This window comes from Ammospiza caudacuta, chromosome 14 (assembly GCF_027887145.1).
Source record: "Ammospiza caudacuta isolate bAmmCau1 chromosome 14, bAmmCau1.pri, whole genome shotgun sequence".
NCBI classification, from domain to species: Eukaryota; Metazoa; Chordata; class Aves; order Passeriformes; family Passerellidae; genus Ammospiza; species Ammospiza caudacuta.
In genome coordinates this window covers 589026-615591 of record NC_080606.1, presented here as the reverse complement: position 1 = coordinate 615591, position 26566 = coordinate 589026, and the positions used below count along the sequence as shown (strand labels likewise).

At 50.8% G+C, this 26566-nt stretch overlaps 2 protein-coding genes across 3 annotated transcripts; both read left to right on the top strand.

Annotated features, from left to right (window-relative positions):
• Positions 1–1595: 1595 nt before the first annotated feature.
• HDAC8 (histone deacetylase 8) lies at positions 1596–18034 on the top strand. Of its 2 annotated transcripts, none has more exons than XM_058814034.1 (11): positions 1596–1735; positions 2148–2200; positions 3568–3698; positions 5284–5425; positions 7670–7782; positions 8772–8849; positions 9226–9334; positions 10901–11073; positions 12708–12802; positions 14877–14982; positions 16968–18034. In XM_058814034.1, exons 1-11 carry the CDS (start codon positions 1652–1654, stop codon positions 16988–16990), a joined length of 1107 nt encoding a protein of 368 aa, XP_058670017.1. In that variant the 5' UTR covers positions 1596–1651; the 3' UTR covers positions 16991–18034. The 2 variants fall into 2 exon arrangements, with proteins under 2 accessions (XP_058670017.1, XP_058670018.1); XM_058814035.1 differs by lacking the exon at positions 1596–1735 and adding an exon at positions 1892–2004 and having other exon boundaries at positions 16968–18032.
• A 3257-nt stretch (positions 18035–21291) lies between these two features.
• On the top strand, positions 21292–25367 carry RPS4X (ribosomal protein S4 X-linked). Its single transcript, XM_058814036.1, has 7 exons — positions 21292–21305; positions 21520–21597; positions 22114–22294; positions 22726–22823; positions 23860–24031; positions 24441–24598; positions 25206–25367. Exons 1-7 carry the CDS (start codon positions 21303–21305, stop codon positions 25305–25307), a joined length of 792 nt encoding a protein of 263 aa, XP_058670019.1. The 5' UTR covers positions 21292–21302; the 3' UTR covers positions 25308–25367.
• The last annotated feature ends 1199 nt before the right edge of the window (positions 25368–26566 follow it).

The following is a 26566-nucleotide window of genomic DNA, read 5'->3' as shown; positions in this document are numbered from 1 at the left end:
GATGGACTAACATCCGATCATCCATTGCCTGGCCTTCCACAGGAGAGATTCATACCTGCTGTACAGAGGCATGTGGGGAAGCAAGGTGGGCAAGGAGGGGGTTTGCCTCCACCCACTCCTTTTAAGTTACTGCTTTCACCTGGCAAGGGAGCATACAGGATCCCCTTGAACCTGTGTATTCTGGGGTGGCTGTTCCCCTGTCAGGCAGGGCAGAGCCTGGTTCTACGAGTCTTTCTCAGACTCCCTTATGCCCCTTAATCTTTCTACATCCTCTCATAGCTGAGCCCCGAGGGTGGGCAGATCTTGGCCCACACTGAACACAGTTGTTCTCACCACTGCCTTGCTTCCCAGTGAAAGGCTCTGGCAGTCCCTGCACCCAGAGGCTTGGATGGCTGTGTGGTTTCATGGGAGCTCTGTCTGAGGAGCCACATCCACTCTAGGAAGCACAGAAGATGTGGATTCTGCCAGGTAGATGTCACAGCCTGAGCTCCTTCTGAGAGGGTGATGCACAGCAGCTGTACTTTTCTCTCGAGCTGGCAGGGTGACAGTGCCTGTGTCATGCGCCACTCTCAGCCCATGTAGCCTGTGGTGCACCCTGGGCTGGCTGTGAGTGCAGGAGTGGCTGCCAGGCAAAAGTCGGCCACTCCACTGTGGATATGGCTGGCTCCGAAGCCAGATGTTTTCCTCTGTGCCGGCCTGTGTTTTTTGATGTCCAGGTTGGTTTGGCCTCAAAGCCAGGTGGTCTCTTGGGGCAGAAGCTCTTCTGTACATGTGGTTGTAGGGAAGATCATGCTATGAAAAGCCAGTGTCCATAAAGGAGACAGAGGAGTCCTGCAACTTTATTCAAATAAAGGGAGAGAGTCCACTGGGACATCAGCCTGTGGGATATTCTCTCTCTAGGTTTCAGAAAGTGCAGCTTCCTTTTATCTTAAACTCCCAGGTGCTTGTTGCCCTCCTCCTTAGCCCATTTGCTGAGATACTGGGAAGGTACAGCCTTCCCAAACGGTCTACCACATATTCTCCCCTCGAGCCTGTCATTTTCCCCCAAAGTTCAGAAACTCAGGCTCGTGTGGACCCATTTGTCTGTTTCAGGAATCAAACTGTCTGCGTTTTGTAACAAACCTGTGGCTTGAAGTGGGTAGAAACATTAAGACCCATTTGTAAGACGTTAACACCCGTACCCTCACCCTTGGAATTGTTTGTAAAGACATTAGCACACATCTTTCTTATCATGGCTAATCCCTCCCTTGGTGATCCCTGCTCCCGTCAGGGGAGCCTTAAAGGGCCCGAGCCCCTGCCCGGCGCCTCCCTCTGACCCGAGGGACCCGGTGGGAGCTGCCTGGGGTCGGGGGGCCCGGGCATCTCCTGAACTGCGGCTCCTTGAACAGGGCGGGCGCCACGTGGGGGGCTGCGTGCAGGCCACGGGCCTTTTAAAATTATATTCTTAGAGAATAAACACCACCCGAGCTGCGTGGAGACCCCAATAAAAACGCCTCTAACACGGGTAGGCTGCCTGTTCTTACGCGGCAGGAGGAAGGATAATGGCGGGGCGGGCCTACAGCTCCCGGCACGCCGCGGGGCCGGAACTGCCGGTCGTGGCCTGCCCTGACTAGCGGCGTTGCGGGCGCTGGTCCCGGCTGTGCCGGCTCCCATGGCGGCGGTGCCGCCGCCGGTCTACGTATACAGCCCGGAGTACGTGACCCTCTGCGACTCCCTCTGCAAAGTGCCCAAGCGGGTCAGCGCCGCGGCGGGGGCGAGGGGGCGCGGGGAGCACAGCGGTGAGGCCCGGGCGCGGGCAGCCGGCGCCCGGCACGGCGGTCGGAAAGGAGAAGGCGGGGGAAACTCCTGGCGAGAGGAGTGTGGGGTTAGAGCGGGGATGGCTCGTCTGTGCGTTCACATCGCCTCTGGCACCGCGGGCTTGGACACTGAAGCGACAATTCCCTTTCCCGGGAGGCCGTGCGCGGCTGTGCTTCTGCCCGGGACACCGGAAGGCCCTTTCACACGGTATGGGCACGGGCCGGAGAAGGGACCCGGGCAGGGAAAGTCGCTGCTGGGAGGAGTCTGAGCCACACCTCGTCTGCGAGTCCTTGGGCCCCTGGTTGCTGGCTTTGTGTTTCCTGCTCTCACAGTCTTATTCTTTTCTTTAGGCCAGCATGGTGCATTCACTGATTGAAGCATATTGCTTGCTTGACCAAATGAAGTAAGTGCTCCCGTTTCTGTGAAGGAATGTTTTAGTCTCCACTAAGGTTTGGAAGGTGCTGAGTAACTTCAAGTTTCACACTGTCCCTGCTGGTGGTGTGATTATAGGAGCCCTCACTGTGCGTATTTGCAGGATTAAAGGAAAATGTTTGTTTTGCTACATGGACACGATTACAGTAATTATGGCAGGTGTAATTTATGGTTACCTCCTGGTTTGGTGGAGCACTTATAGCCTTGTGCTTTCTCTACAGAGTGTGTATCACCCCCATGCTTGAGACTCCTGAGTAGGGTGACAGCCTTGGTGCTGCTCCAGATCCACTGATCAGTCAGTGCTGATGCAGAGAGGGACCATATTGTTTAGGTGCATTGTAATATATCTGAGAGACTTTTTGTGAGGTCTGCGTGCTATTCAGGAGAGAAGACCGGATGAGATCTGGGGCAGAGAAGTGAGGTACCTGCTTCCTCATTCAGCTCTTGATGCTGGAGCGTCAAGGTGAAGGGAAAAATAAGAAAGGCAGAGCTCAGTCCCTCTTGTGAAGCTTCTCATAAAATCTTAGAAAAAATGTACTCCAGTTCAGCACAACCAGAAGGTTTTTTTGAGACTTCTTTTTTAAAAGATTTTTTTTTTTCTGGTAGAGTGTGCTTGGGAAATGACTGCAGGCATCATTATAGAGCAGACCTGAAGGACTGTTTGCCCTTGCATGGGATCGGAAGCATCAGGGCCAGCCTGGAGCTGGGAGCTTCCTGTGTTCTTCCTGTAGCAACGGAGCTGTGCTGCACTGCCTGTGCGTGCTCCCACTGTCCAAGTTTTGGGGAGGGTTCAGTGTGTTGCAGGATTTGTTTAGGCATACTGCAAAGCACCCAGACCCAGGAAGGTGCTGTGCAAGTTGCTTGGAACAGTGACGGTCTCTGCTTTGGTGCAGGTCACAGCATGTGAGAGGCATTGCACAGCTCCTGATCTAGGCTGAGGTCCTGCCACAGGGCTGTGCTGGGCCTGGGCATTTCCCTCCATTAGTTCCTCTGTGTGTAAACTGAATGTTGGATATGCTGGGGAATGCACAAACAGAGAGAACATGCAGAACAGGGAAAAAAAAACTTGAAGCAAAGTGGGAAGGTTAATGCAGGCAGCACCTGCAGTGTTCTTCACAGGGGTGGGCGCCCCAAACCAGGGGCATGGCCTGCTCCAGCTCAGCTGGGTGGCTTTCTAACTTGAGTGACAGCCCAGTGCAAGAAGAAGAGGGAGTTTTGTTTGCTTTTACAACAGTAACAGCCAAAAGAAGGCTCTTATTGTAAAGGCTAAAGCTGGATATTCCAGCTGAACACTGGATCCTCTTGCCTCGATGTGATCCCTTCTTCCTCTCTGCTTAGGATAGTCAAGCCAAAAGTGGCCTCCATGGAGGAAATGGCGAGTTTCCACACAGATGCTTACCTGCAGCACCTGCAGAAGGTCAGTGAGGAGGGGGATGATGACCACCCGGAGTCTGTGGAGTATGGACTGGGTAAGGATGCACATCTTAGGCAAGAGATTAATTGAGTGCCAGGGCCAGGATGCTTTTTGCTGAAGCTGCAGTTAGAGGGGTGAGCTCAGGGGGATGCTGGACTTAGTTTTGAAAGGAAACATTCTTTAACAGGGTGTTGCTGAACCCCAGCAGTCATCTGACAGGCTGGCACTTTCCCTGGTGCCAGCTGAGGGTAGAGCTAGCCTCGCTTTGCTGCTCTGTATAGCTTGGCCTGTCTCTTGCTGACTGGGTCCGTCTGCTGCTCTGAGGCTCTGGAATGGGATGGAAGACCCTGATGCTGCCCTCGGGCTGGAGCTGGGACTGGCTGCTGCAAGCCTGCTGTGGGGAGGGCATGTGTGAACAGTGGCCTGGAACTGTAGTGACCAGAGCAGCTGCAGAGCAATCTGGTGACTTCCGTGTGGAGCAGAGGGCTCTTGCCCTCCTGGACCTAAGACAGCTTGAGAAATGCAGCAGGTAAAGCAGGTGAGATGGCTATGGGCAGCTTTGGTATCAGGAATGGGAAGAGCGACCCAAACTGAGACAGAGTTGCAGATTCTTTGCTGCTCTCATGAGTGTGCCTTAGACTTTACATTCCTGAAGCTGCTCTGTCTACAGGAAGACAAGCAGCCCTGATATCATGCTTTGTGGGCAACAGCTGCAGGGAGGCTGCTGTAGGACTAAGTGAAGATCGTATTATAGACATAGACCTACAGTTTATCTAGGCTTGGCTAGTTTGTGGATGTCCATTTTTAGGGAAGAGGTATGTCAGTGACCATGCCAGGGTCTGGTCAGGTAGACAGAGACTTGAAAGTAGTTTTTTTTGTGAGATTGGTGTGAGGAACCAGTAGGTTCAGCAACCCAGAAACACAACTCAAAGTTGATTCAGGACACATTTTTAAATGAACTGAGTGCAAGAAAACATTTGGATTGTTGCTTTTTGTAGTGGGTTGATTTTTGTAGTGTGGTTGGGGTTTTTTTTGCTAGGTGCTTACCAAGATATAGTCTCTCTCCCCCTCACTGGGAGGGAGGGAAGAAAATCCAGTGGAAAAGAACATGTAGAGATAATAACAGGGAGGTGAGTCTCCAGTTACTGTCACCAGTAAAAGCGACTCTACATGGGAAAATTAATTCAATTTATTGCCAATTAATAATGGAGTAGGATAGTGAGAATTCAAAATAAAACTGAAATCGCCATCCCCCTCATCCAGCTTTCTTCCCAGACTCAGCTTCACTCACTGCTCTTCTACTTTCCCCCTCAAGCAGTGTAAAGGGACAAGGAATGGGGGTTGTGGTCAGTTCACACCTCTCTGCTGCTCCTTCCTCTTCACTCTTGCCCCATGTGTGTGTGGGGTCCCTCCTGCAGGACACTCTCTTCCATGTACTTTTCCAGTGCTAGTCTTTCCTATGGGTAGTAGTTTTTCAAGAACTTCTCCAGTATGGGTCCTCCATGGGGTCAGTTCTTCAGGAACAGGCTGCTCCAGCCTGGATCTGTCTTGAAGACTCCAACAAAAGGAATGTGCTTCCCCTGGAGGAAAAGGCCTGTTGTGTCTGAGGTGCAAACTCTTACATGGACTCTTACCTGCAGGTTACGACTGTCCAGCCACTGAAGGGATCTTTGAGTATGCAGCGGCTGTGGGAGGAGCCACCATCACTGCAGCCCAGTGCCTGCTGGATGGCAAGTGCAAAGTAGCAATTAACTGGCCTGGAGGGTGGCATCATGCAAAGAAGTAAGAAAGCAATTCTTCCGTTGTGGTTTCTCATCTGGTGTCTGAACCCTGCTTCCTAGCTCCCAGCTTCCCTGAGAACCCTCAGGGTGCAGTGATCTAGCTGGGAGAGAAAGCAAGGTGTGAGGGAAGGCAGGAGATAGAGAGGAAGGAAACAGGGGGCAGGGCAGAGGCCTGAGAGGAGGCAGGTCACTGCCCAGAGCTGGTGCTGTCACTGTCATGTGCTGCAGAGCAGATCTGGGGCAGGTGTACTCATACATCTCAGCCCATTTCCTGGTGGGCACTTGGCTGCAAATGGCTTCAGCTGCAGCTTGCTGTGGAAGGAGACTTGCACTCAGCAGAGCTGAGCTCTCGCTCTATGCAGAACTGATGTCTTTTGGGAAATCTTCTGTTATATTCTGTCTGGATTGCATGGCTTAAAAAATGCCTGCAATGGAAAAAGTCTTAGCAGTGTTGCTGCTGCTGAGCTATTAGCACTGTTCTGGGAAGCAAAGAGTCTGTTTAAAAATAGGCATTTAATACTCACCAATCCCAAAGGAATCTTCCCAGTCACCCCAGTAAGTTGGTGTGTGATGGTTCAGGGTAGATGCCAGTCCAATGTGAAAGTCCAGCCAGACTGACTCCAAACTGCAGGTGCTTGATTCTAGGACCTGTGTCCTAGCAAAATACATTCCTTTTGTCAAAAACCAAAATACATTCCTTTTGTCAAAAACACCTGCTGTCTGGTGGTTTAGTTTCTTTCCAGGGTCCTAAAGGTAGGAATGACCTGGAGCTTTGGAAGCTCTTGGTTCAGAGGATGCCTTTGGGGTTGAGAGTAAGATGCTGAGTAAGTGCGTTTTCTCAAGGCAGCCTCACCCTCTGTTCTGGCAGTGATACTCAGAACTTTGCTGGGTGGATTTAGGGCAGCAGAGGAGAATCCCAAATGCTGGTCCTGAACTGCAGCTCCGACACTGCTCTGCTTTTGACTGGTGTCCTGCTCTGCTTTGAGTTTCAGAGATGTGTATTACTGCATGGAGAGAGGGCTCAAGACAAGCTTCCTTGTGGGCTGTGAGGGAGGGGAGAAGTACATAATCACAGTTGAGTCAGATTTTCAGGATACCTGTTAACACCTCCATTTTCAGCATTACCATAAATGAAGAGAGTCACTGGAAAACACATGTGCTCCATGGCACTTGCAGAGAGTGAAAGCGAGTGTGGTTGTGCCACTCCTGGCTTGCTCCTCACTGTTCCCAGCTGTTGCTGAGCAGGAAATATCAGAGAGAATGAGCTGAGTGCTGTGACTGGAAGTCAAGAGGAATTTCCCAGAGGTGTATTTTGTATCCTGATATAATTTGTGAAAAAGGAATTTGGGTACTCCTGTTGCCAAGTATAAAGCTTCGCTTTAAAATAGCTATCCAGAGCAGATTTAACTTAGCATGTGGACTGGTGCTAAGTGGTGAGGGAGACTTCACTTTGGAGTGAGGCTGGAGTAGCAGTCAAGAAACTTTCTTGTTCCTTTGATGCCAGCAATTAAGCTGTCCCTGATTAATGTCAGTGATATATCTTTACATGGTACACCTGTCCTCTGTTTAGCTGCTGGGACTCTCTCCTGGCTGAGCCCAGGAGCTGTATCGTGAGGACTGCATGTGGGACATGCCATTTGCATTTTCCTGGGAAGAGAAAGGAGGAAGTTACTTTGGCAAGAGGCTTAACCTTCATAGCCTGAGACTTTAAAACAGCAGGAGAATCCTGTGACTGGCTTGGGCCTGCCTTTCACTGCCAGGACCATCCCAGGACTTGTGACCCAGACAGCAGGGATGGAGTGGCTGCCTATCTATGTCAGTCCAGAACTCACAGGAAAATGGCCAAGGGGACTGTCCTCTTGCCTCAGAGAGAGTGGGTTTGAGTCAGGTGGCTCTGAACTTCTTTAAAATGTCTCAGGTGCAGAAAGCTAACATTTTATTTGTTCAACAGCGCAGTGGTCAGAGGTACCCTCCTCAAACCAGTGTCTTTCTGCAGACCTGAATGATGCTCACCCAGCTGCCAGAAAGCCCAGAGTTGAGAAGCAGTTGGCAAGCAGTCCTGTTCTCTGTGCTTCCCAGCCATGCTTTGAACTGTTCCCGACCCGTCTCTTGGTCACTACTGGGCTGAGTTTTTGTACTCCTCTGTGCCCCTGTGAGGTGGACACTTGCAAAGCCAAAGTGGGAATGCTGAAATCAGTGGTGATTGCATTGGCAATATTCAATGTCACAGGCATTGTTTTCACAGGGATGAAGCTTCTGGTTTCTGTTACCTGAATGACGCTGTCTTGGGGATCCTGCGACTGCGCCAGAAATTTGACCGCATCCTTTATATTGATTTGGATTTGCATCATGGAGATGGTAAGGCCCAGCAAAGGCTGCAAACAGCACAGCTGCACAGACTCAGGAGGGAATGGGAGAAGGCAAGGCCTATCTGCACAGCAGGGGTTTACTTGCTGCAACAGCCATGGCTTCGGCTCCTTTCGGTGCAGTGGAGTTTCCCCCAATCTATTTATGCCTTGTCCTGCTTTACAAACTTGCCCAATGCTTCTCCTCAGACTTCTCTTGTGGGTGTGGGCAGAAGTCTTGTACCTAAAGCAACAGATAATGTGTCCCAGTCTCCCATCCTGGCAGAGCAGTTGGTGTCAGGGTTTAATTGTTAAAGTGTCCATAGCAAGAGGGAAGTAGCCAGTAGTAAGTGCTGCTTTTAAAAGTAGGCTTGATGCTATAAATCTAGAGGCAAAGCTGGCCTTGCCGAAACTGCTCCCTCCTTCAGGGACATTGTTTCCACCCCATTTAACATTTCCTGCTCTCCTAAATTTTATGACGTGTTTAATTTTGTTCCATTTTCTCCCTGTATTTGGTTTCTGTTAAGTTTCCTATTATTTCTTTTTTCCCTCTCCATGCCCGCTGTCTTAATAGTGTCTTTAAGGAAAAGGCACGTTGAACCACAGCAGCATTGAGAAAAAGCAAGAGAGCCCAGTAGCACTGGTTCTGATCACAGCCAAGCTCTGGCCAAGTGAGCCCTGCTTGGATCCCTCTCCCAGCTTCACAGGCCTAGCAGCACAGGCAAGTGCTGCTACCATGGGTAGTGACGTGAGATATTCAGATCCATTCAGTACTGATTAGCATGAGACCTACCAGATTCATAGCAGTTGTGATCTTTGCTGCAGTTGAACTCCAGTCTCTGTGGACTGAAGACGTATTGAGCCAGATCTGCATTTCTGCTTTGCTTATGGTGCTCCTTCTCTGCTTGCTGCCTGTGTGTATCAACCAACTCAGTGTGTTCAGACTCTGTCATTTATATAAATGATGCATGAAAGTTGTTTTTTTTTTCAATTTCCTAATAGGAGTTGAGGATGCCTTTAGTTTCACTTCGAAGGTCATGACTGTTTCTCTGCACAAATTTTCACCAGGATTTTTCCCAGGCAAGTTGAACTTGTGAGGTTTGTGCTCATTTGGTTCACACATCACTGGTGAGGCCTCCATAAAGACAAGATGTAAAAGCACATCTTGCTGTCTCTTCTCACGACCCAGGAGAAGGAAAGAGGGGGAGCTACATGTTTTGCATTTCCCCCTTTCTGGTTGTAGCTGAGCTCTAGGCAGAGTTCCTTTGATGCTGCATGGCAGAATTGGGTGAAGGATAGAACTGGGTCACTCCACCCCACCTTTCTTGGTGGTGGCTAGTGGACTTCTTCATACACATGCTGAATGTCCTGGCTCTCATCGTGCCTTTGAGACACCCCACGCGTCTCTTGCTGCTGCTTTACTTTCCCTTCTAATTGGGGTGTTTCTCTTGTGCAGGCACTGGTGATGTGACAGATGTTGGCCTGGGAAAAGGTCGCTACTACAGCGTGAATGTGCCCATTCAAGATGGCATTCAGGATGAAAAATATTACCAGATCTGTGAATCGTAAGCCCTCTTGCTCTGATACAGCTGGCTTGGATGGGACTTTAGAGAGAGAATAAGATACTACACAGCTTAGTGTTTTTAATTACAATCCTTTCTTAAGCCTTGTCCCTTCCCCTGTTGCAGCCTTTGATTACAATGAACATGGACTCTTAAATTCTCAGAGGTCTCGTATGAATCCTTAGACAAACTGAATATACAGAGACATTGTGGGTGGCTGGAAGGGTCTCTGCCATGGGTTAGCCTGTCTCCTTAGATACACCTCCACAGGTGTCTATCTAAGGAGAGACTGAGAAGTGACAAGTATTTTTTAGCTGTGGACTTAGGGCTAGATGTTTTTTCTTCAAGTAAGTGCTCTGAATTCTGACTGTGGAACATATGTTTGGGGCTTAGCTAAAAGCATTTTCCTAGCACCTTCTGTCTGTGCTGGAAAAATAAAAGGCTGAAGGCTGAATATCTGACAGTGACAGAGCTGCCTCCTGGCAGTCCCCTGTGTCCTTCAGATGATGGTGGACCTTACAAGCTGCTGCCCATGTCAAAACTGGGCTGCAGGTCTTGTTCTTTTCCAGGGGAGAGGAGTCTCAGTGCAGGGCTGCAGGATGTGGTAGCATCTCTAACACTTGAGGGCTGAAACCTCTCTAAACTTGTAGGCCGGTAGGGCAGTCATGCGGGGGGCCATGCCTCCTGTTGGCTTATTGGTGCTTGCCATTGCTGGGGCAGAGCAGCCCTCTTTGTGCTGGAGGACATGCTTTCAAAAGGCAGCTCTGGGGTCAGGAACCCATTCAGGAGGAGCCTGCTGCATGCATTCACAGCTGAAGGACATGATAACTTACAATAGGTTTCAAGCTGTGTAGAGCTGAAGCTTCTGCAAAGAGACTTAGAGATCTCTGAGATCTATCCTGGCTGGGAGGCAGTCCATGGACATGACCATGGATGTCTCATCCAGCTGTTGTTTGAGGGTAATTGCCTGTATTTCCCAAAACCACAATGGGCTTGAAGAATGAAGCTCTGTCCAATCCTGGTTTTTGCAGGCTGACTACATCCAGCACAGAGCTTCTCCTCATAGTTTTGCCTCAAGAGCCATACAGGAGAGAGGAGAGTAAGACCCTAGCCAGTCTTCCTCTGTTTCTCCTGTCCTCTCCTGGCCTGTCCTGGTGAGAGGTGTCTGAGAGTTCGGGGTGGTTGTTTTGCCAGACCCTGACCTCCACTATAACTTTCACAGGGCAGAAAAGCCCCTGGACCATCGTGCAGCCAAAAGGCAGACTGTGAATGTGGAGTTTGATGCTACCACTAAACTGGTGAGGACTAGATCCCCCTCTGCCATGTTATCAGTGGTGCTTTTGCATTCATCAGCCTTTTGATAAGTGCTCTGAGAGCTAAAATTGCTGTGGAGGTACAAGGCTCAGAGCAGAGGCTGGGAGTAGAGGTAGTGTAACTGGTGTGAGTTGGGTGGAAGCAGAGAATGCAGAAACCCTGAGAGGCATTGGTGGATCTGAGTGACCAGGGCCATGCCACCAGCATTCCTCTGGGCTGTGCTGGCAGTAACTGGACTGCTTCTCTTCTCTCTAGAGTGCTGAAGGAGGTGTATGCTGCCTTCAACCCTGATGCAGTTGTGCTGCAGCTGGGGGCGGACACCATTGCTGGAGACCCCATGTGCTCTTTCAACATGACACCTGAGGGAGTGGGGAAGTGCCTTAAGTATGTCCTGCAGTGGCAGCTAGCAACTCTTGTCCTGGGAGGAGGTGAGTGCATCCTGCTGTTCTCAGAGAAATGTGTTTGTCCTCCTGTGACCCTGCCTCGAGTGCCTGCCTGCCCTTGGGCTCAGGACTGGCAAGGGTTTAGCAGGGTGACTGCTGGGCAGTGTCAGGAGGATGCACTGTGGCATAATACTCTTTTCTCACACCTGAAATCATTTATACTGACAGGTGCAAGTCTCAGTACTGACTCAGATCTTGAGTTAAAAGCTGCATGGCTCCTCTGGAGAAGAGGAGAGGCCAACAAACTGACCCTGACTTCTCAGTGACATCTCTGATTCCCATCTCTGCTGATCAGCCCTTTGGTGCTTCACTTTAAAAGTGAGCACTGTGTTCCCAAACCTATCTTGGGCACTTGGTGATGAATGGTTTCATTAAGATTCAAGCAGGGGCTTGGGACAAGGCCTGCAAGATACAGCAGGGCTCTTAGCTCAGAAGCTAAGCTGGACTTTGTTGTGTTGCCTAATCAGCTGCTTGTTCAGTGGGGAGAGCACAGGACAGGTGTTATGTTAACAGAGCATTTCAGAACCACAAAAGCCCCTGTGTGCCAGGGAAAGCCCCTGAGCTCCATGACTGGAGCCGGAGCAGCTCTAGGTGTTGTCCTTTTTTAGATGGGGGAAATCATGTATAGCATATTAAGGCTAATATTTAATGTGCCTGATGCCCTTTGTTTTGGAAAGGTTATCAGTGTTCAGTCCTGCTGTGGCTTGTCTGTGAGTGTGCCGGAGATGTCACCTGTCAAACAAAACCCAAAACTTCTGTTAAAAAATGACGATCAACTATGTGTCACTTGTGAAAACAGCAAAGGAGTGTCCACCACTGGAGCATGTGGAAGCATTTGAAGTGGAAATTAGGGGAGGAGTAAAAAAAAAAAAAAAAAAAAAAAAAAAGCAGGGAAAAAAACCCCACTGCAGACAGAAGGGAATATCGGAATAATATGGTCTGTCTTGTCAAAGTGCTTTTCTCCCTTTACTCTTCTAGTCCTCTGTTCTGGAAAAAAACATACCTGAGTCTCTTGCAGGATTGCTTTCAGCTAAGGTTTCTCCTTGTGGGCTCATGTTCCTTTACCATGTAGGTAACCATTTCTTGCTCACTGTGAAATCTCATTTCAGTGTAAAACAGTTGCAAGTTATAGTGATGAGTTTCACATTTGTCCTTTCAAACATGACGGTGCTGAAGAGCTCACCAGGGTATGGCTGGGCATGTGTATTTTGCTTCGTAGGTCAAAGGCTGGTATTAAAAAGCAGGAAGCCCCCATTTCTGCTGCAGCCTGCTACTTGAGAATGGCTCTTCTTGTTGCCAGGAGAGAGTTGAGCACATGGGGTTGTGAGCTCATCCTGACTCTGAGATGGTGGCTGGAGGACTGGCCTCTGCCACGCTGGTTGTAACTGGGGTTCAGTTTGAGTGGTCTGCTCTTGCATACACTGTGATTCAGACTTGGCCTTGTGTAGCCAGCAGGTGCAGAAGGCAGGTTTTGGGCATGGCTTGAGTGGAGGAAATAAGCTGAACTCATGTAACCTGTACACAGTGGTTTCATGATTTGTTCCTTCCACCTAAATCTCTTTTTTTCTTTTCCCGTTCCTCACTCTTCCTCCTCAAATCCCAATTCTTGCTGGAAACAGGAGGTTACAACCTTGCCAACACCGCTCGCTGCTGGACATACTTGACTGGGGTCATCCTTGGGAGAACACTGTCCTCTGAGATCCCTGATCATGAGGTAATGCTTTGAAAAACCTGTCTCCTTGCAGAAGACCCAATTGTTCTGCCTAATCCACACAGCATCCTTGCCACACAGTCCTGTTTTGTGAAGACATTTATGTAGCAGTATGGTTGGTGCTCGTGCCCAAAACCAGAGGCTGTCTGCAGCTTTCTGTGAGGGGTTTAATGTGCCTGTAAACTCCAGTCTCAGATAGTAACAGAGAGGATGGGCAAAAGAATTACGTGGTTTCCTCAAAGAGCTCTTTAGGATGTGCCTTTTGCCTTCTCAAGGCTTTAATTTTGTTTTTCAGCTGAAGTTTGAGTGACCACAGTGCCTGTTGCTCTGCTTTCCTCCTCCTCCCCCTGAGGGTTCTGTCTCGTGACCAGCAGTGTCTGGTAAAGAGTAGCCAGGGCCCAGCACATTCCAATAAGTTGCTTCTCTCTGGAGTTGACACAGAACGCACCTTGCAAATATTCTGTCACTATATTAGGGTCCTGTAGTTGTACAGGGATGAACTTCCAAACCACTGGAGCAGAGAATTCCCCAGAAGCTGGCCCGTTTCCTCCCATTTTCTATCTTCTCATGACTGTCCACCCTTGGGGCAGATCTCTGAATGACCTTCCTAGAAATCTCTGTCCTGACTCTCAACATGGTTTGAACTCCGCTGACTCTAAACATGTTATCAGCTGTACTGAGGAGACACATAAGAGACATAGCAACCATAGCAACAAGAACATACTTTCTGTAACATCCAAAGAGAATTCAAAATTCTTGAAAAGTTGTTGTAACAGGCCTGAAGGAGGAAGAGGGAGTGACAAGTTGGGAAAAATCATCCTCTCCTGTTTCTCCCTCAGGCTGAGTACTATTATTAATGGACTAACAAAGGTAGTGCCTAAGGTAAGGGTAGGAGAAGGAACACTGAATACACATCCCAAATGACCCTCATTGCCATTGTTATAATTTCATAAACTGGTATCACAGAGTACAGCAACAAAACAGTCCTGATCCCTCTCCTGCTCTGAAAAATACCATCACAAGGAACACATATATGCTCACACATACATACCACACCCACATGAACAGACCAAGCAGCATTGTGACCAGTGGTTCTCTACCTAATATGAACAAATGCTTAGAATCAAATTTGTTTCCAACCCACTCTGGACAAATCTGTTGTTATCTCAACCCTTTGTGCCCCATACTGGGCACCAATTAAAGTTGTCTTAGGAATGGTACTTTCCAATTTAGTGCTTCTGCTAAGAGCATGAACAATTTACTAAACAATAACAGTGACAATACTAATGACAGAGGGAACAAGAAAACAAAAAACAATTCACATAGAAACACCCCTGCCCCCTGACAATAGACAAAACCGCATGGCTTCCTCTGCCACATTATATAAGCTGGAAGGAATCCCTTATGTCTGGAAGAGTCCCTTTCCCCTGCCCTCAGCAATGATGAGAGATGGTGTAGAATAACCTCCGTGTCCTGGCCATGCCTCCTCCCAGCTACTCTGAAAACTGACCCTTGTCTTGGCCAGACTCATGACACAGTGGCTCACAGTAACCTGTGATTCTGCGTTAGCACATCGACCCCATGTGCTGCAGATTTCCTGCATGCTGTCTGAGCACTCAGCCAGGAGAGACACAGTATCCTTCCAGCACACTGATTTTTCCTTTCCCAGGTGTTTCACAGTCATGTCAGTGCAGTGTTCAGCAGGATGGGAAGTGACAAGTAGGATATGTGATTACAGCACTTGAAATTTAGTAGTAAAAAAATCCCATTTGCAGGTAACTGTGTGTAAAATGAGTGTCAACAGCTTTCCCAAATAAAGCATTGGGATAGACATTTGACTGCTTTTTGGTTGCTTCACTGGCTCTGCTTCCCATCCCTTGAACTGGGAAGCGGTTGAAAACTCCAGGTGGACACAGACACTGCTGAAGTACCACCTTGATGTAGTGAAGCTACACGTGGCCCTTAGGTAGAGAAACGTTTTTTTGCCTTTTTACAAACAGGAACCCATGGAGAGCCCTCTCTCTAGCCTCAGCCTTCAGAGGCCTCTCTGTTGATTTTCCTCTCCTCCTCCCTGCAGTTCTTCACAGAGTATGGTCCTGATTATGTGCTGGAGATCACACCAAGCTGCAGACCAGACCGCAATGAGCCACAGAGAATTCAAGAAATTCTGAACTCTATCAAAGGTGTGTTTGCTTCAGGCTTACAGGTTTTTTTAGAGAGGGCTTCAGAAAAGCTTGTTGGAGCCTTTCTCACTGACTGGAAAGATGAACCACATTCACGTGGCTGCTCATTAGTGCAGTGTCACTGGCCTCCCACATCCCTTGGGATTTTCAGGGTTGGTGGTACAGAGTAATGGGTTCCTGTAGCAAAAGTTGGCATTGCCTTTGCTCTGGCTGGGTAGGGGAGCATGGGGCCTTGTCCTTTTTGGAATCATAGAACAGCCCAGGTTCTAAGGGACTTCAAAGATCATCTAGTCCAAACTTTTCGTGGGAAGGGGATCATAGGCAAGATTACCTAGCAAGTCATGTCCTGAAAACTTCTGACAGTGAGGCCGCTACCACATCCCTGGGGAGTTTCCGCCAGTGATTGATTGTTCTTGCTGTAAAAAAAAAGCACTTAAAATAAGGTGAAACTTCTCCTGGTGCAACTCACACCTGTTGTCCCTTGTCTTCTCCATGTGCCTCCTTGTGAAGAGAGATCTTCTGTCCTCTGAAGCCTACAGAGCAGGCTTCAAGTACAGATTACTGTGATTAAGTCCCTCCTAAGCCTTCTCTTCCACAGGCAGAGTCTCTCCTCATTGGGCAGGTTCTCCAGCATCTGATCACCTTTTTGGTCCTCCTTTGGACCCTCTCTGCTCTGTCCATGTCTTTCGTGATTTGTGGGGATCATAACTGGACACAGTACTCATCATTTGTCTGATGGACCTGGAATGAGATAATCCAGTTTTTCTTAGTAATGCTCCTATACAGGCTGCACAGGATATAGTTTGCTTCACTGCTGCAGCAGCACACTGCTGGATCCTATTCAGCTTGCTGCCTATCAGGATCCCCACATCCATTTCCACAAAGCTGCTTCCCAGTCACACAAATCCCAGCCTGAACTGGCCACCTTCTATCTCAAGAGCAGGACCTTGGTTTTGCCTTTGTTAAACTTAAAACTGTTATTTGTAGCCCAGTCTTCCAGCCTGTCCTACTCTCTTAAGATACCTCTTCCTTCTGACCTGTTCACCGCAGCACCCAGTTGGGTTCTGTGGTTGTTTTCAACCCAGGTAATTTACAATGTTGAGCAATATGTATCAGTATCGGTCCCTGGGGGACCCCACTTATGACAGGCTGCAAGACAATGTAAAGTCCCTTGATCACCACCCATTGTGAGCTCCCTGTAAGCTAGCTCCCTCCCTATCCCCTTTGCAGACGACCCATCCAGTCTGTGTCTTTCCAGTTGGTCCAGGAGGAGGCTGTGGGAAATAGCTTTCTGGAATTGGAACAGGTCTCCAGCAGGCAGGACTTGAAGCTCTTCAAGTCCAGGACAGGCAGCTCGGTGAGCTCTGCCAGCTCCAGCACTGAAACTCATTCAATGCCCTTACCCATCTGTCTTGTCTCTCTCTGCAAGAGGGGCTCAGAGCAGCATGATGGGGCTTGGCACCCCTTTTCTGCAGTGTGCTGGTGTTAGAAGTAGGGTAGGAAGTCCAGTGGCTGTGGATGCCTTCAGGTGTCCATTACCAAGCACAGGCCAATCCTAGGGAGAGGGCATCTCTTGCCTGGGAAAATGTCCAAGAGGGCAGGAGGAACAGCATCACTCCAGAGCTGGAAGGGGTGGGGGAGGGCTGTGCACTCCTGTCTGTGAATCCAGCCTGAAAGAAGGACAAGGCAGCAGGGAGTGAGCATGCGCATCTCGGATGCTGGTCCATAAATCCCGAAGCAGCATTCAGCATAGTGAAAGCATTGGCAAGGTCCCCTTGTGGTAATTTCCAAAGCCTGGCTCAAATGAGGGCAGCAGCCTCTGCAGAGGGAGTGAGGGGTCAGCAGGAACTGAGATCTGTGCTGAGGCTGGAATTCCCATATCATGGTCTAGTCCATCAGGCGTGGGAGTGGCACCCCTTGCCAGGTCACTCCATCAGGCTAAAATATCAGTGGAAATACCCTTTTTTGCTTCCTTTTGTTTGCAGGGAATCTGAAGCACGTTGTTTAGCAGAAAAGGAAGGCTCAGGCAAGAGCATTTCCTGTGGGGAAGACAGCATATTTATGTGAACAACTGATGAAATTTGTGGCTGCAGGGAATCTTTCAAAGAAAGTACTGTTGGTTGGTTAATTTTTTTTTCTCTTTAAAGAAGAAAAGCTGCTGGATGCCACAAGCTCTGTGGCTCTTCCCAGGCAGGAGTGTGGGCCCTCCAGCCACAGCCGTCCAGTGCTGGGAGAGCCTCCCTTGCTCCTTTCCCCTTCCTTTTTTAACACCACAGTTTGTTCTCACAACTGCTTTTAAATGTATTTTAAGAGAGCAGCTGCTCAGAGCTGTGAGCCCTCCCCAGCTGGAGCCCAGTGCTGTGTTACCTACTTGACAGGGCCACAGCCTCAGAGCTGCCCACTTGGGAAGTAGAGCCTGAGAGCTACCCTGGTTGTGTTTCTTACCCACAGAAAGGCACAGCCATTGTGGTTTTAACTGAGAATTTTTAAAAAATAAAATACTTGAAATAGTCCTCCAGCTCTTTCCTTTCTTCTTCCACCCACCCTGTCTTGCCAGTGCTCTTTTCCACAGCACACCCCCCTCCCCCTTCCCACCTACTGCAAAGCCATTTGTGAGCTCCTGAAGTCCTGCACAGAGGGACCAGAGCCTGGAGAGCCTCTCAAGAATGTCAAGGGCGATGCAGGGCGTTGTGGCAGCTCCTCTTCTGAGAGATCTTGGATGAACTTCCAGATGCTCTGGTGCCCCATGAGAGCTGCCACAAGGTGTCTCAGCAAGGCAACAGGTATACAGGTATCTGGAGCAGAACTCTCCCGAGTGCCAGGAGCCATGAAGCCTGGCCTCTGTCGCCCTTGTCCCCTCATTCTCCTAGCCCATGGACTTTTTATTGTGCTGTTTTTTTATAAAGATGCCTAGTCACTGGAGGAAAGCATATTTCCTGTGGCTTTAATTAGATTATGCTGGAAGAAACAGCAAGACAAAGGGGTTCCCAGCCTGGCCTTGGCTTTGTTTTTTGCTCTGTTGTTTTTCGCTGCTGATTGAAAGAACAGGAAATCTGGTATGGAGACAGGTCAGCAGGATGTGGCTTCCACGACTCCTGACCCCTTGCCTGCTTCCATGTACCCCTGGCGCCTGGTGTGGTGTGCTGTGGTGAGACCAGTCTTGTGTGGTGACCACTGGCAGAAAGCTGCTGCTGCCATTGCTCTAGCAAAGGATCCCAGTGCCCTGGGGAGATGTCAGGATTTGGGACTGCCCATCCAGGGAAAAATGCGAGGAATGAGGGAGCAGAGAAGCTGGCCAACTGCTGCTTCTTACCCACCTCGGGGCCCCATGTGCTCTGTCCCCACAGCAGGTAGACTGCCCTTGTGAGAGCTGTGGGAGCTGTTTCAGGAACACAGTTGGGAAAATAAACAATAGGAAACCCTGTCAAGGGTTGTGGCTTTTAGGTGAGATGCCTCTTGGGTGGAAATACTCACATTCCCTATCCAGAGTGGGATGGCCGTCTTGCCGCCCACGCAAGGGAGCCAAGCCGGAGCGCCGTTCCAGTCCCTCCCTGTCCGGGCACGTGGCTGTACCAGACCCGCCTGGGGCAGCCCGCGTTCCTCTGAGCGCTGCAGTGTCCTCGTGGACGCCGGAGATGAGCTGTTGACAGTCCCCTCCCCGGGGCACGAAGGACCTCTCGTGGTGGCGATCCTGCGCTGCTACCCTTTCGGGGCCGAAGAGATGCCGGCGGTAGGGACTGCGCCTGCTCCCCGCCCCTGTGGCCCCCCAAGGCGGGTCCCAACCACCTTGTGGGCCATCTTGTGCCTGCAGAAGTTCCACGTCCAGAACCGCGTCCCGGGGAGATTCTGGAGCCCCACGGAGCCCGGCTCGCCGCTCGCCTAGGGCTTGGGGACGCAGCCGCGGGAAGCCGCTCCCTCCAGGCCGCTGGCCCCGGTCTCATCGACTCGGACCCGGCCGACAAGGTGCTCAGGTCGCTGGTGGTGGAGCTTGGCCTCAGCAGGGCGGACGAGCTGCCGGAGCTCTGGCTTGGTCACCACGAGCTCGACTCCCGGTCGGACCTGCCGGTCGGAGCGCGGCTGGGGCGGGGGCCTCCTACCTCACCCCACCAGTGAGCAGCGTCCCGGCCGCCCCGGGCACCAGCGCAGCGGCAGCGGGGACCGCTCGACACCCGGCCGAGTGTGGGACGGGGCTGGAGAAGGAGCTGCGGCCGCGCTGCCCGTCCTAAAACGCGCCGGCGTCACTGTGGGCCCGACGGGCGAGGCGTCTCCAGCCGCCGTGTAATAAAATCCGGAAGGATCGTTGTTCCCACGGCTGTGCCTTTTGTCCATTTCGGCGAAGGACATTGTGTGAAGCAGCCCTTGATGGAAGGAGAGTGGGCCCCCCAAAGCTCCAGTGTGTCTTCTCGGCTTATGATGTTCCCATCCTTGTTGTTGAAAATTATACAACTTTCCTAGTAACTTTTCTAGTTAAAATTTTTAATGAATTGTTTTAATCAATCATGAACAGTGTAATTTTCCACCGTAGCCAAGCACTTAGCAAGGTTTTTCATAAACTGCTATTGTGGGAATGCAAGTCAGGAAAATTACTAAAACTTTTAAGTTTTGCTAAACCAACTTTGATACACTTAATTGGACTAAGCATGGGAGAGACATAGTGCTGAAACTGGACTCATGGAATGCAAAATTTATAGTCTGCAAGAACATTTTGCATGACCCAGAGATAAAGAAACTAACAAAGACAATTCAGCAATTGTCTTATCTGGGAAAAAGATAGTAAGATAATGTTATAGATACATACTATAACAGTGGCTTTTCACTAATATTAAAATGGATTTATATGTGGGATGTTAAAATAACTTTCTAACAAAGATTGTTTTTATTTCTGTTGTTAATTAAACTTAGACATAGTAGTAAAATAGCTATGCTTGTGTTAAAATGCCTGCTTGGATGAAATAACATCCAGTGAACACAGGATGAGGACACCTGCTACAGATATGCCAACTATCAGCACTCACTGTCTGAAGGCAGTGTGGATCAAGGCCCAAAACAGGAGATGATAAGAATGGATTAAAACCACAACCAAGGAATCTGCGTGCTCTAAAAAGGCAGATGCAAGGAGGAGCCCTGCTGAACAGTTCTTGGAACATGTAAACTAGTTTGGGGAAAATGTTTACTATGCATAAGGACCTATGAATATGCAACAGGCTGATGTAACGGAAAGGTATTTAAGTGGTATCCCCAAAGATAACTGTGTGGTCTTGGCTGAGTGCCAAGATGCACCCAGCTGAAATAACCTTTGCCCTGTGGTCCTTGTCTCTTAGTGCCCTTTATTAAACTTTTTAAATTTTCACAGGAGAGTGAACAGATTTTTCACAGATCATAACGACTGAAAATGTAGGCTAACGAGCATGAGAAGTAAGAAATCTGTAACCAGTAGAAGATAAAATACTAATTAATGAAGAGAACTATGTATTTTATAGCAAATGAACATTAATTGCTTTGGTAAAGTGCATAAATAATGAAAAGTTTTGGAAGTGTGCAAAGTGTGTAAGTTGCAAGTGTGTGTGATAGGTGGAGCTCCCTCTATTCACCCAGCACTCTGAATAAAGTAATGCTGCTTTCTAATCTAAACGTAGAGTTTCATTTATCACGACGTTTTCGGTGACAGAGTCACCCTGGGGAATGAGACCTCTGTCCCAGCCACACCCTGCTACGGGAGCGATGCTGTGGAGACATGCTAGGTGTGGGGCTGTTGCACTTACCGGGCTGCCTGGCAGGATGCGGGAGCCTGGGACTGTCCCGGGAACTCCGGAGCACCGTGGGGACACGTCTGCCGCCCTGGGGAGGGCAGCTGGGACCGCTTGACCCCCGAGCCGCCTTCAGTAGTGGGCGCTAAGGCCCGGCATCAGGTTTGGGGCTGCGTGGGGTCCCAGCTCTACCCGGGGAGGGGCCGCGGCAGGGGGGAGACACAGGTGTGGGCGGGCAGATGTGGGCAGGGAGAGGTCTGGACACAGGTGTGTTATCCCTGGCTGGGCTCTCCGAAACCGCAGGGCCAGAACGTAGCGGGCTGTCCCATGCCATCAGCGATGACCGGGATGACCACAGCACCCGGCTAGGAGCAGGGGAGTCCCGGAGAGCCGTGTCCCGGAGCGGGGTGTCCCCGTCGGGGTCGCCGGGAAGGGACAAGCCGTCCCGATCTGTCGCCTCGCGAGCGGCTCGGGACCTCCGAGCCTCCAGGGGGAGACGCATGTCACTGCCGCCATGCTTTGTACTTCCGCGGCGGGCCGGAAGCACCCGCCCTTTCTCGGCAGAGCGCAGCCATGGTGAGAGCGCGGTGGTGCGGCTCCCCGCCGCCATCCGCCGCCATCCGCCGCTCATCGCGGGCTGTGGCCACCCTCCCTGCGCGACAAGCGCGGGAGGGAGCTCGGCGCTTGGGTCTGGGGGACGGGAGTTGGAGGGAGCCGGGGAGGGATGGCTGGGGGGGGCAGGGCCTGGCGGCGGCCCGTAACACACCGCTTAACACGTCCCGTCCTGTAGGCCCGCGGCCCCAAGAAGCATCTGAAGCGCGTGGCTGCACCTAAGCACTGGATGTTGGACAAGCTGACAGGCGTCTTCGTGAGTGCCGGCCTGGTTTGGGTTAAAGCTGGGGTCGGGCGTGGGTTTGGGATTCAGTCTGGGGTCGGAGGTGGAGCCTGGGGTCATGGCAGCCGCAGCCACATCAGGAGAAGTGTTCGGGTGCTGCGTGCGGGCGGCCGTGAACAAGGGCAGTTGGACGCGGCTGGAGGTAGGGTCTTTGTGAATAGCGTTCGTGTTCCCCCGTTTGCGGAGGATGTGATAGGGTCGTTGAATGTTCTCTTTTAATCTGTCTGCTGTGCTTTTCCACCTCCGAGTTGAGATGGATGGTTGTGCTCTGTTGGGGACTGTGCTCTGTGAGGCTGGCAGGACTTAAAGAGACTACTGTGAATACCAAGAAGAGAGAGCTTGAGCCGGTCGCTGGGTCGCTGCCTGCGTGGCAGCTGCGCTTTGTGCCGCTGCCCTTCCGTGGTCTTGCGGGAGCTCTTGGCGCTATGGTTTCCTTCTGTGGGGTGGTTGATGCTGCTTGAGCCTCCAGCAGAAACTTTCTGTCGGCAGGCTCCCCGCCCATCAACAGGCCCACACAAACTGAGGGAGTGCCTTCCCCTTATCATCTTCCTTCGCAACCGGCTGAAGTATGCTCTGACGGGGGATGAGGTCAAGAAGATCTGCATGCAGAGATTCATCAAAATAGATGGCAAAGTCCGCACCGACATCACCTACCCTGCAGGCTTCATGGGTGAGTAGGGTTGGGGCAATTCCTTACGCAACTCTTCTACACTGGAAGGAGAGTGTTTTGTGGGGCTGGCATTATTTGAGGGGTAAGGTTTCCCTGCTGGAGTTAAAGAAAATATAAGCAGTGGTTGCTTCGTTTGGAATTGTGCACTCCAGTGAGTACCATACTCATATACTTGTAGCCTGTAAGTGCCTGCTTGACCTGAGTACCTTGCTGTTCAGATTCCAGCCTTCAGCAGTTTTTGCTAATTTGCAGTCTGTTGCCTGCAAAAGATTGTGAGTGTTTGCTCAAGGGTAAATCCCAGCCTCATCAGTCACACCCTAAGTGTTGTTCAGCAGTTTCTATTTCTTTTTAAGCGTGAACTTCATCCTAAGTTAGGGTCTTGGGTAGTGAGCTGATAACAGCTGCTGTTATATTTCCCTATCTGCAATCAGATGTCATCAGCATTGAGAAGACAGGTGAGCATTTCCGCCTGGTGTATGATACCAAGGGCCGGTTTGCTGTTCACCGCATCACACCTGAGGAGGCCAAGGTGAGGAGCTTTGATGGTGGTGTAAGGGTGGGCCCACTTGGGTTTGGTTGGGGCAGTCCTTCCTCTTTGGTATCTCCTGAATGAGAGCTGATGTCTCTCTTCTCTGACAGTTGAGGCTATGCTGCACTTGGGATTGGGGCACTCAGAGTTGTGGTGAAGCCTGTGTGGGGGGGGGAGATCTCCTTGTTACATAGAAGTAGTTCACAGATGGCTGTAGGGTCATTGTCTGGTGCCGGAGATGATGCTGTTGGCATCAGAGAATTTTGGGGTGGAGGGGAGTCTTGGCTTTGCCAGCTAACAGTGACTAGAAACATGGAACTGTCTGTGGCAAAAAGCCTTGAACTTCTTCCCAGAGCAACAAAACTGCGTACTCACCCTGGATGCTGGGGAGCAACTTCCTCATGCATCCCTTAACCCAGGCGTGGTGTTCCTCAGCTGCAATGCCGCTCTCTGGTTTGCGTCTCCTTCTTTAAGGCAGGCTGTGCAGGCACGCAGCTGTGTGGATGGCAGAGCTGGCTGTGCTGGAGCCAACTATGGTGTAGTTCTCCTTGTGATGTTCTTCTCTGATGACTACTCTGTGTTGATCTGTGAGGTCCAGAGAGGCTGTGAGGGAGTTAGGGTGATAGGCAGGAGAGAAATCAGTGCCCTTGAGGGGACAGATCTCTGTTCGGTCCTGGAGAAATGCAGCCTCTGTCTCTGTTGTGTTTCACAGGCTTTGGGGAAAAATAAGGGAACTGTCCTGGTAAAGATTTGGCTGTGAAAGTGCAGCCAGTGTTTGTGGGGAGGCTGAAGCTCAAGATGGGCTGCTACTGCCAACAGCAAAGGTGTTTTGGTGTGGGGCTGTAGCAGAGCTGCTTGGTAGCTGTTCAAAAGTAGTTACTGAGGCAGGGAGCTGGACAGGTCACTCTGTGGGCTCATGTGTAAGCCCTGAGTGTCTGGGTGTTCTGCTGGCTGGTGGCTCTTTGGAGTACAAGAATTCCCTAGTCCAAGGTACTGCTCGCTGCCTCAGCTGAGAGATGTTGGGTTTTGTTTGCAGTACAAGCTGTGCAAGGTGAGGAAGATCTTTGTGGGCACCAAAGGAATCCCTCACTTGGTCACTCATGATGCCCGCACTATCCGCTATCCAGACCCCCTCATCAAGGTGAATGATACGGTCCAGATTGACTTGGAGACAGGCAAGATCACAGACTTCATTAAGTTTGACACAGGTAGGTCTTGCATCACATTAAAGCACTGTACCCTTCCCCACTGCGGAGAGCAGTTGAAGTTAAATGCTAGGCATATTTGCACTGAAATAGGGAGGCAGCGGTGTCATCCTTGAGAAGGGGTTTGTTTCCCAGGAGCATGTCCACCTGGAGGTGGAGCAGGGGATTCTTCCTGCAGTGGGAAGCATTTCACAGGGACTTGGCAGTTCTGAGGCCTCAGGTAGAAGCAGCGAGCTGGTGGAGAGGTGCTTCAGCTTGTCTTTTGGTGATGAGAGACAGTTTCAGTCACAGAGCTGTGAGCAGTGCTAGCACGGGTGGGATGGGAATGTTTGGTAATGGGCAGAGAGCCCAAGTGGAAGGACTTCACAGCACGTGGTGCCAGCTCTTATCACACCTGTATTCCCTTACTCAGGTAACCTGTGCATGGTGACCGGCGGCGCAAACTTGGGCCGTATTGGGGTGATCACCAACCGGGAGAGGCACCCTGGGTCATTTGATGTGGTTCATGTGAAGGATGCCAACGGCAACAGCTTTGCCACCCGGCTGTCCAACATCTTCGTTATTGGCAAAGTAAGGCTGTGGAGGCGCCAAGTGGGGGGGTTCTCTTGAGAGGGGCTCTCTCTTGTGAGGAGCTGCTGGCTGAGACAAAGAGCCTTGCTGTTTCCTTGGGCAGCTGTCTTCCCACACAGTGGAGCTTCAGTGCTGGCCTCAGTTCTGACTCGGCTCCCTGTATTTTTCCTGCTCTGGGAAGGGGAAGAAGCATTTGCAACTTTAGCAATGACTGTGTTTTCAAGAAGCAGCCCTGAAACCTGAGAGCTGGGGGCTGACCAGTGCTCAGACTTGGTGTGATCTGAGCAGCTGCTATGACTCCGAGTGCCCCCCAGAAAACCTCTGCTGTTTTGCCATCCCTGAAGACTCTTTGTTGAGGTTATGGAGGGACAGTGTTTTGGTTTTGGCTGAAGCGCATTCTTCATGGATGTGACTGAAAGGCAGCTGTAGACCTGTGCATCCTTGGCACCTTCCTTAGGGGCCTCTGCTGCACCAGTGCCATCACCATGTACACCTGACCCAGCATGAGCAGGGGTGGGCTTGTGCTGCTTTCCCCCTTAGAGAGAGAGAGAGCTGTGTTGCTATCTGGATTTCCTGATGTGAAGTGGTTTCTTCTCCCTTGCTGCAGGGCAACAAGCCATGGATCTCCTTGCCCCGTGGAAAGGGCATCCGCCTGACCATTGCTGAAGAGAGAGACAAGAGACTGGCGGCCAAGCAGAGCAGCGGATAAAGTCCAGCTCAGGCTGGCTCTGGTGCTGTCAGTGTGTTAATTAAACTGTTTACTACATGGCTCTGACTGCTGGGGAGTGTTCTGGGGCTAGGGTGGGGAGCCATGCTGCCAGTGCCAGGCCCTGCTCCCCAGAAGGTCCTGCTTCTCCTGTCTGGGCAAGTACCACAGCCTTATTCCAGAAGGGCAAGGAGGAAGGGTGGGAGAGCCTTCAGACTGCTCTGTCTGTCCCTGCGAAGGTGTTTGCACGAATGCTTCTGGATGTGCGGGAGGAGCAAGGATATGGGGAGAGCTAGCTGGGCTCTCCTGTAGCCAGTAGTGCCAGATCAGTTTGAGGGGCTACCCCAGCTTTGTTGGCTTCAAGGGTGTTGGCACTAAGTGTCCAAGTGGGACTTCTCCTCCATGTCTTTTCTGTGGAGGTGGAGGGTGCAAGTGATCACACTGACAGCCTGACCTAAGCGGGAGGGGAATGGGCTGCTGGGGACACTTGAGCATCAGCCTGGCCTTCAGGAGCCAAGGAGCTGGGGACTGGTTGTGGCATTGGGAATGGCCCTGGAGGACAAGGTGGGCTGGTGTGGGCAGTGCGTCCAGTCAGGAAGGGCAGCTGCACAACTGGGCTGTGCCAGGAAGGGTGAAAGAGGCATTTAGGAAAGGGGAGTCTGTGCCTGGGCACGGTGTGCATGGTGTACCACCAGGTCCAGGCAAGTATGGGCACTGGAGCAATGCCAGTGGAAAAGCTGGAGTGATGGAGGCATAGAAGAGGCTGAGGGCACAACCTCTGCTCTGCTCAGCCTGGGGAAGAGGAGTCCTGGGGCCTCTCCCACTGTGCCTGCTTGTGTCAGCCTTGTGAGCACCTGTCTTCTAAGATGGATGGGGCACAGATGCGCACGATTGCAAAATTGGCATCTTTTATCAGCTTCATCAGGTGTCCATGGTGAAATGTAATTGAGCCTCATGAAGTGTCTGCAGCCAGCTGTATTCTCATGTTATGCTCTTGGGAAAGCTGAATGCTTGTGGCACTGCCCATGTTCCCTCGAGTGTTGCTGTGCTGCTCCCTCTGGATGCTGCACAGGCTCAGAGCAGCAGCATCTCCAGGGTGCTGGCAGTGGGCTTGGTGCTTGGGCTGTCCTGTGATGCACAGATGTGAGCAGCTAGAAATGTAGGGAAAATCCCCACATTTTCATGCACAGAGCCAAAAGTAAATGTCACTTGGTTTTTATGTTGTGAAAAAGCTTTAGAAAATAGGCAAGTTGAATATTTGG

Coding starts and splice junctions, on each gene's coding strand:
- HDAC8 (XM_058814034.1), top strand. CDS start 1,652: ATGGCGGCGGTGCCGCCGCCGGTCTACGTATACAGCCCGGAGTACGTG. Junction 1,736..2,147: donor TCTGCAAAGTGCCCAAGCGG/GTCAGCGCCGCG, acceptor TCTTTTCTTTAG/GCCAGCATGGTGCATTCACT. Junction 14,983..16,967: donor AATTCTGAACTCTATCAAAG/GTGTGTTTGCTT, acceptor TTTTGTTTGCAG/GGAATCTGAAGCACGTTGTT.
- RPS4X (XM_058814036.1), top strand. Junction 22,295..22,725: donor CTACCCTGCAGGCTTCATGG/GTGAGTAGGGTT, acceptor ATCTGCAATCAG/ATGTCATCAGCATTGAGAAG. Junction 24,032..24,440: donor CTTCATTAAGTTTGACACAG/GTAGGTCTTGCA, acceptor TCCCTTACTCAG/GTAACCTGTGCATGGTGACC.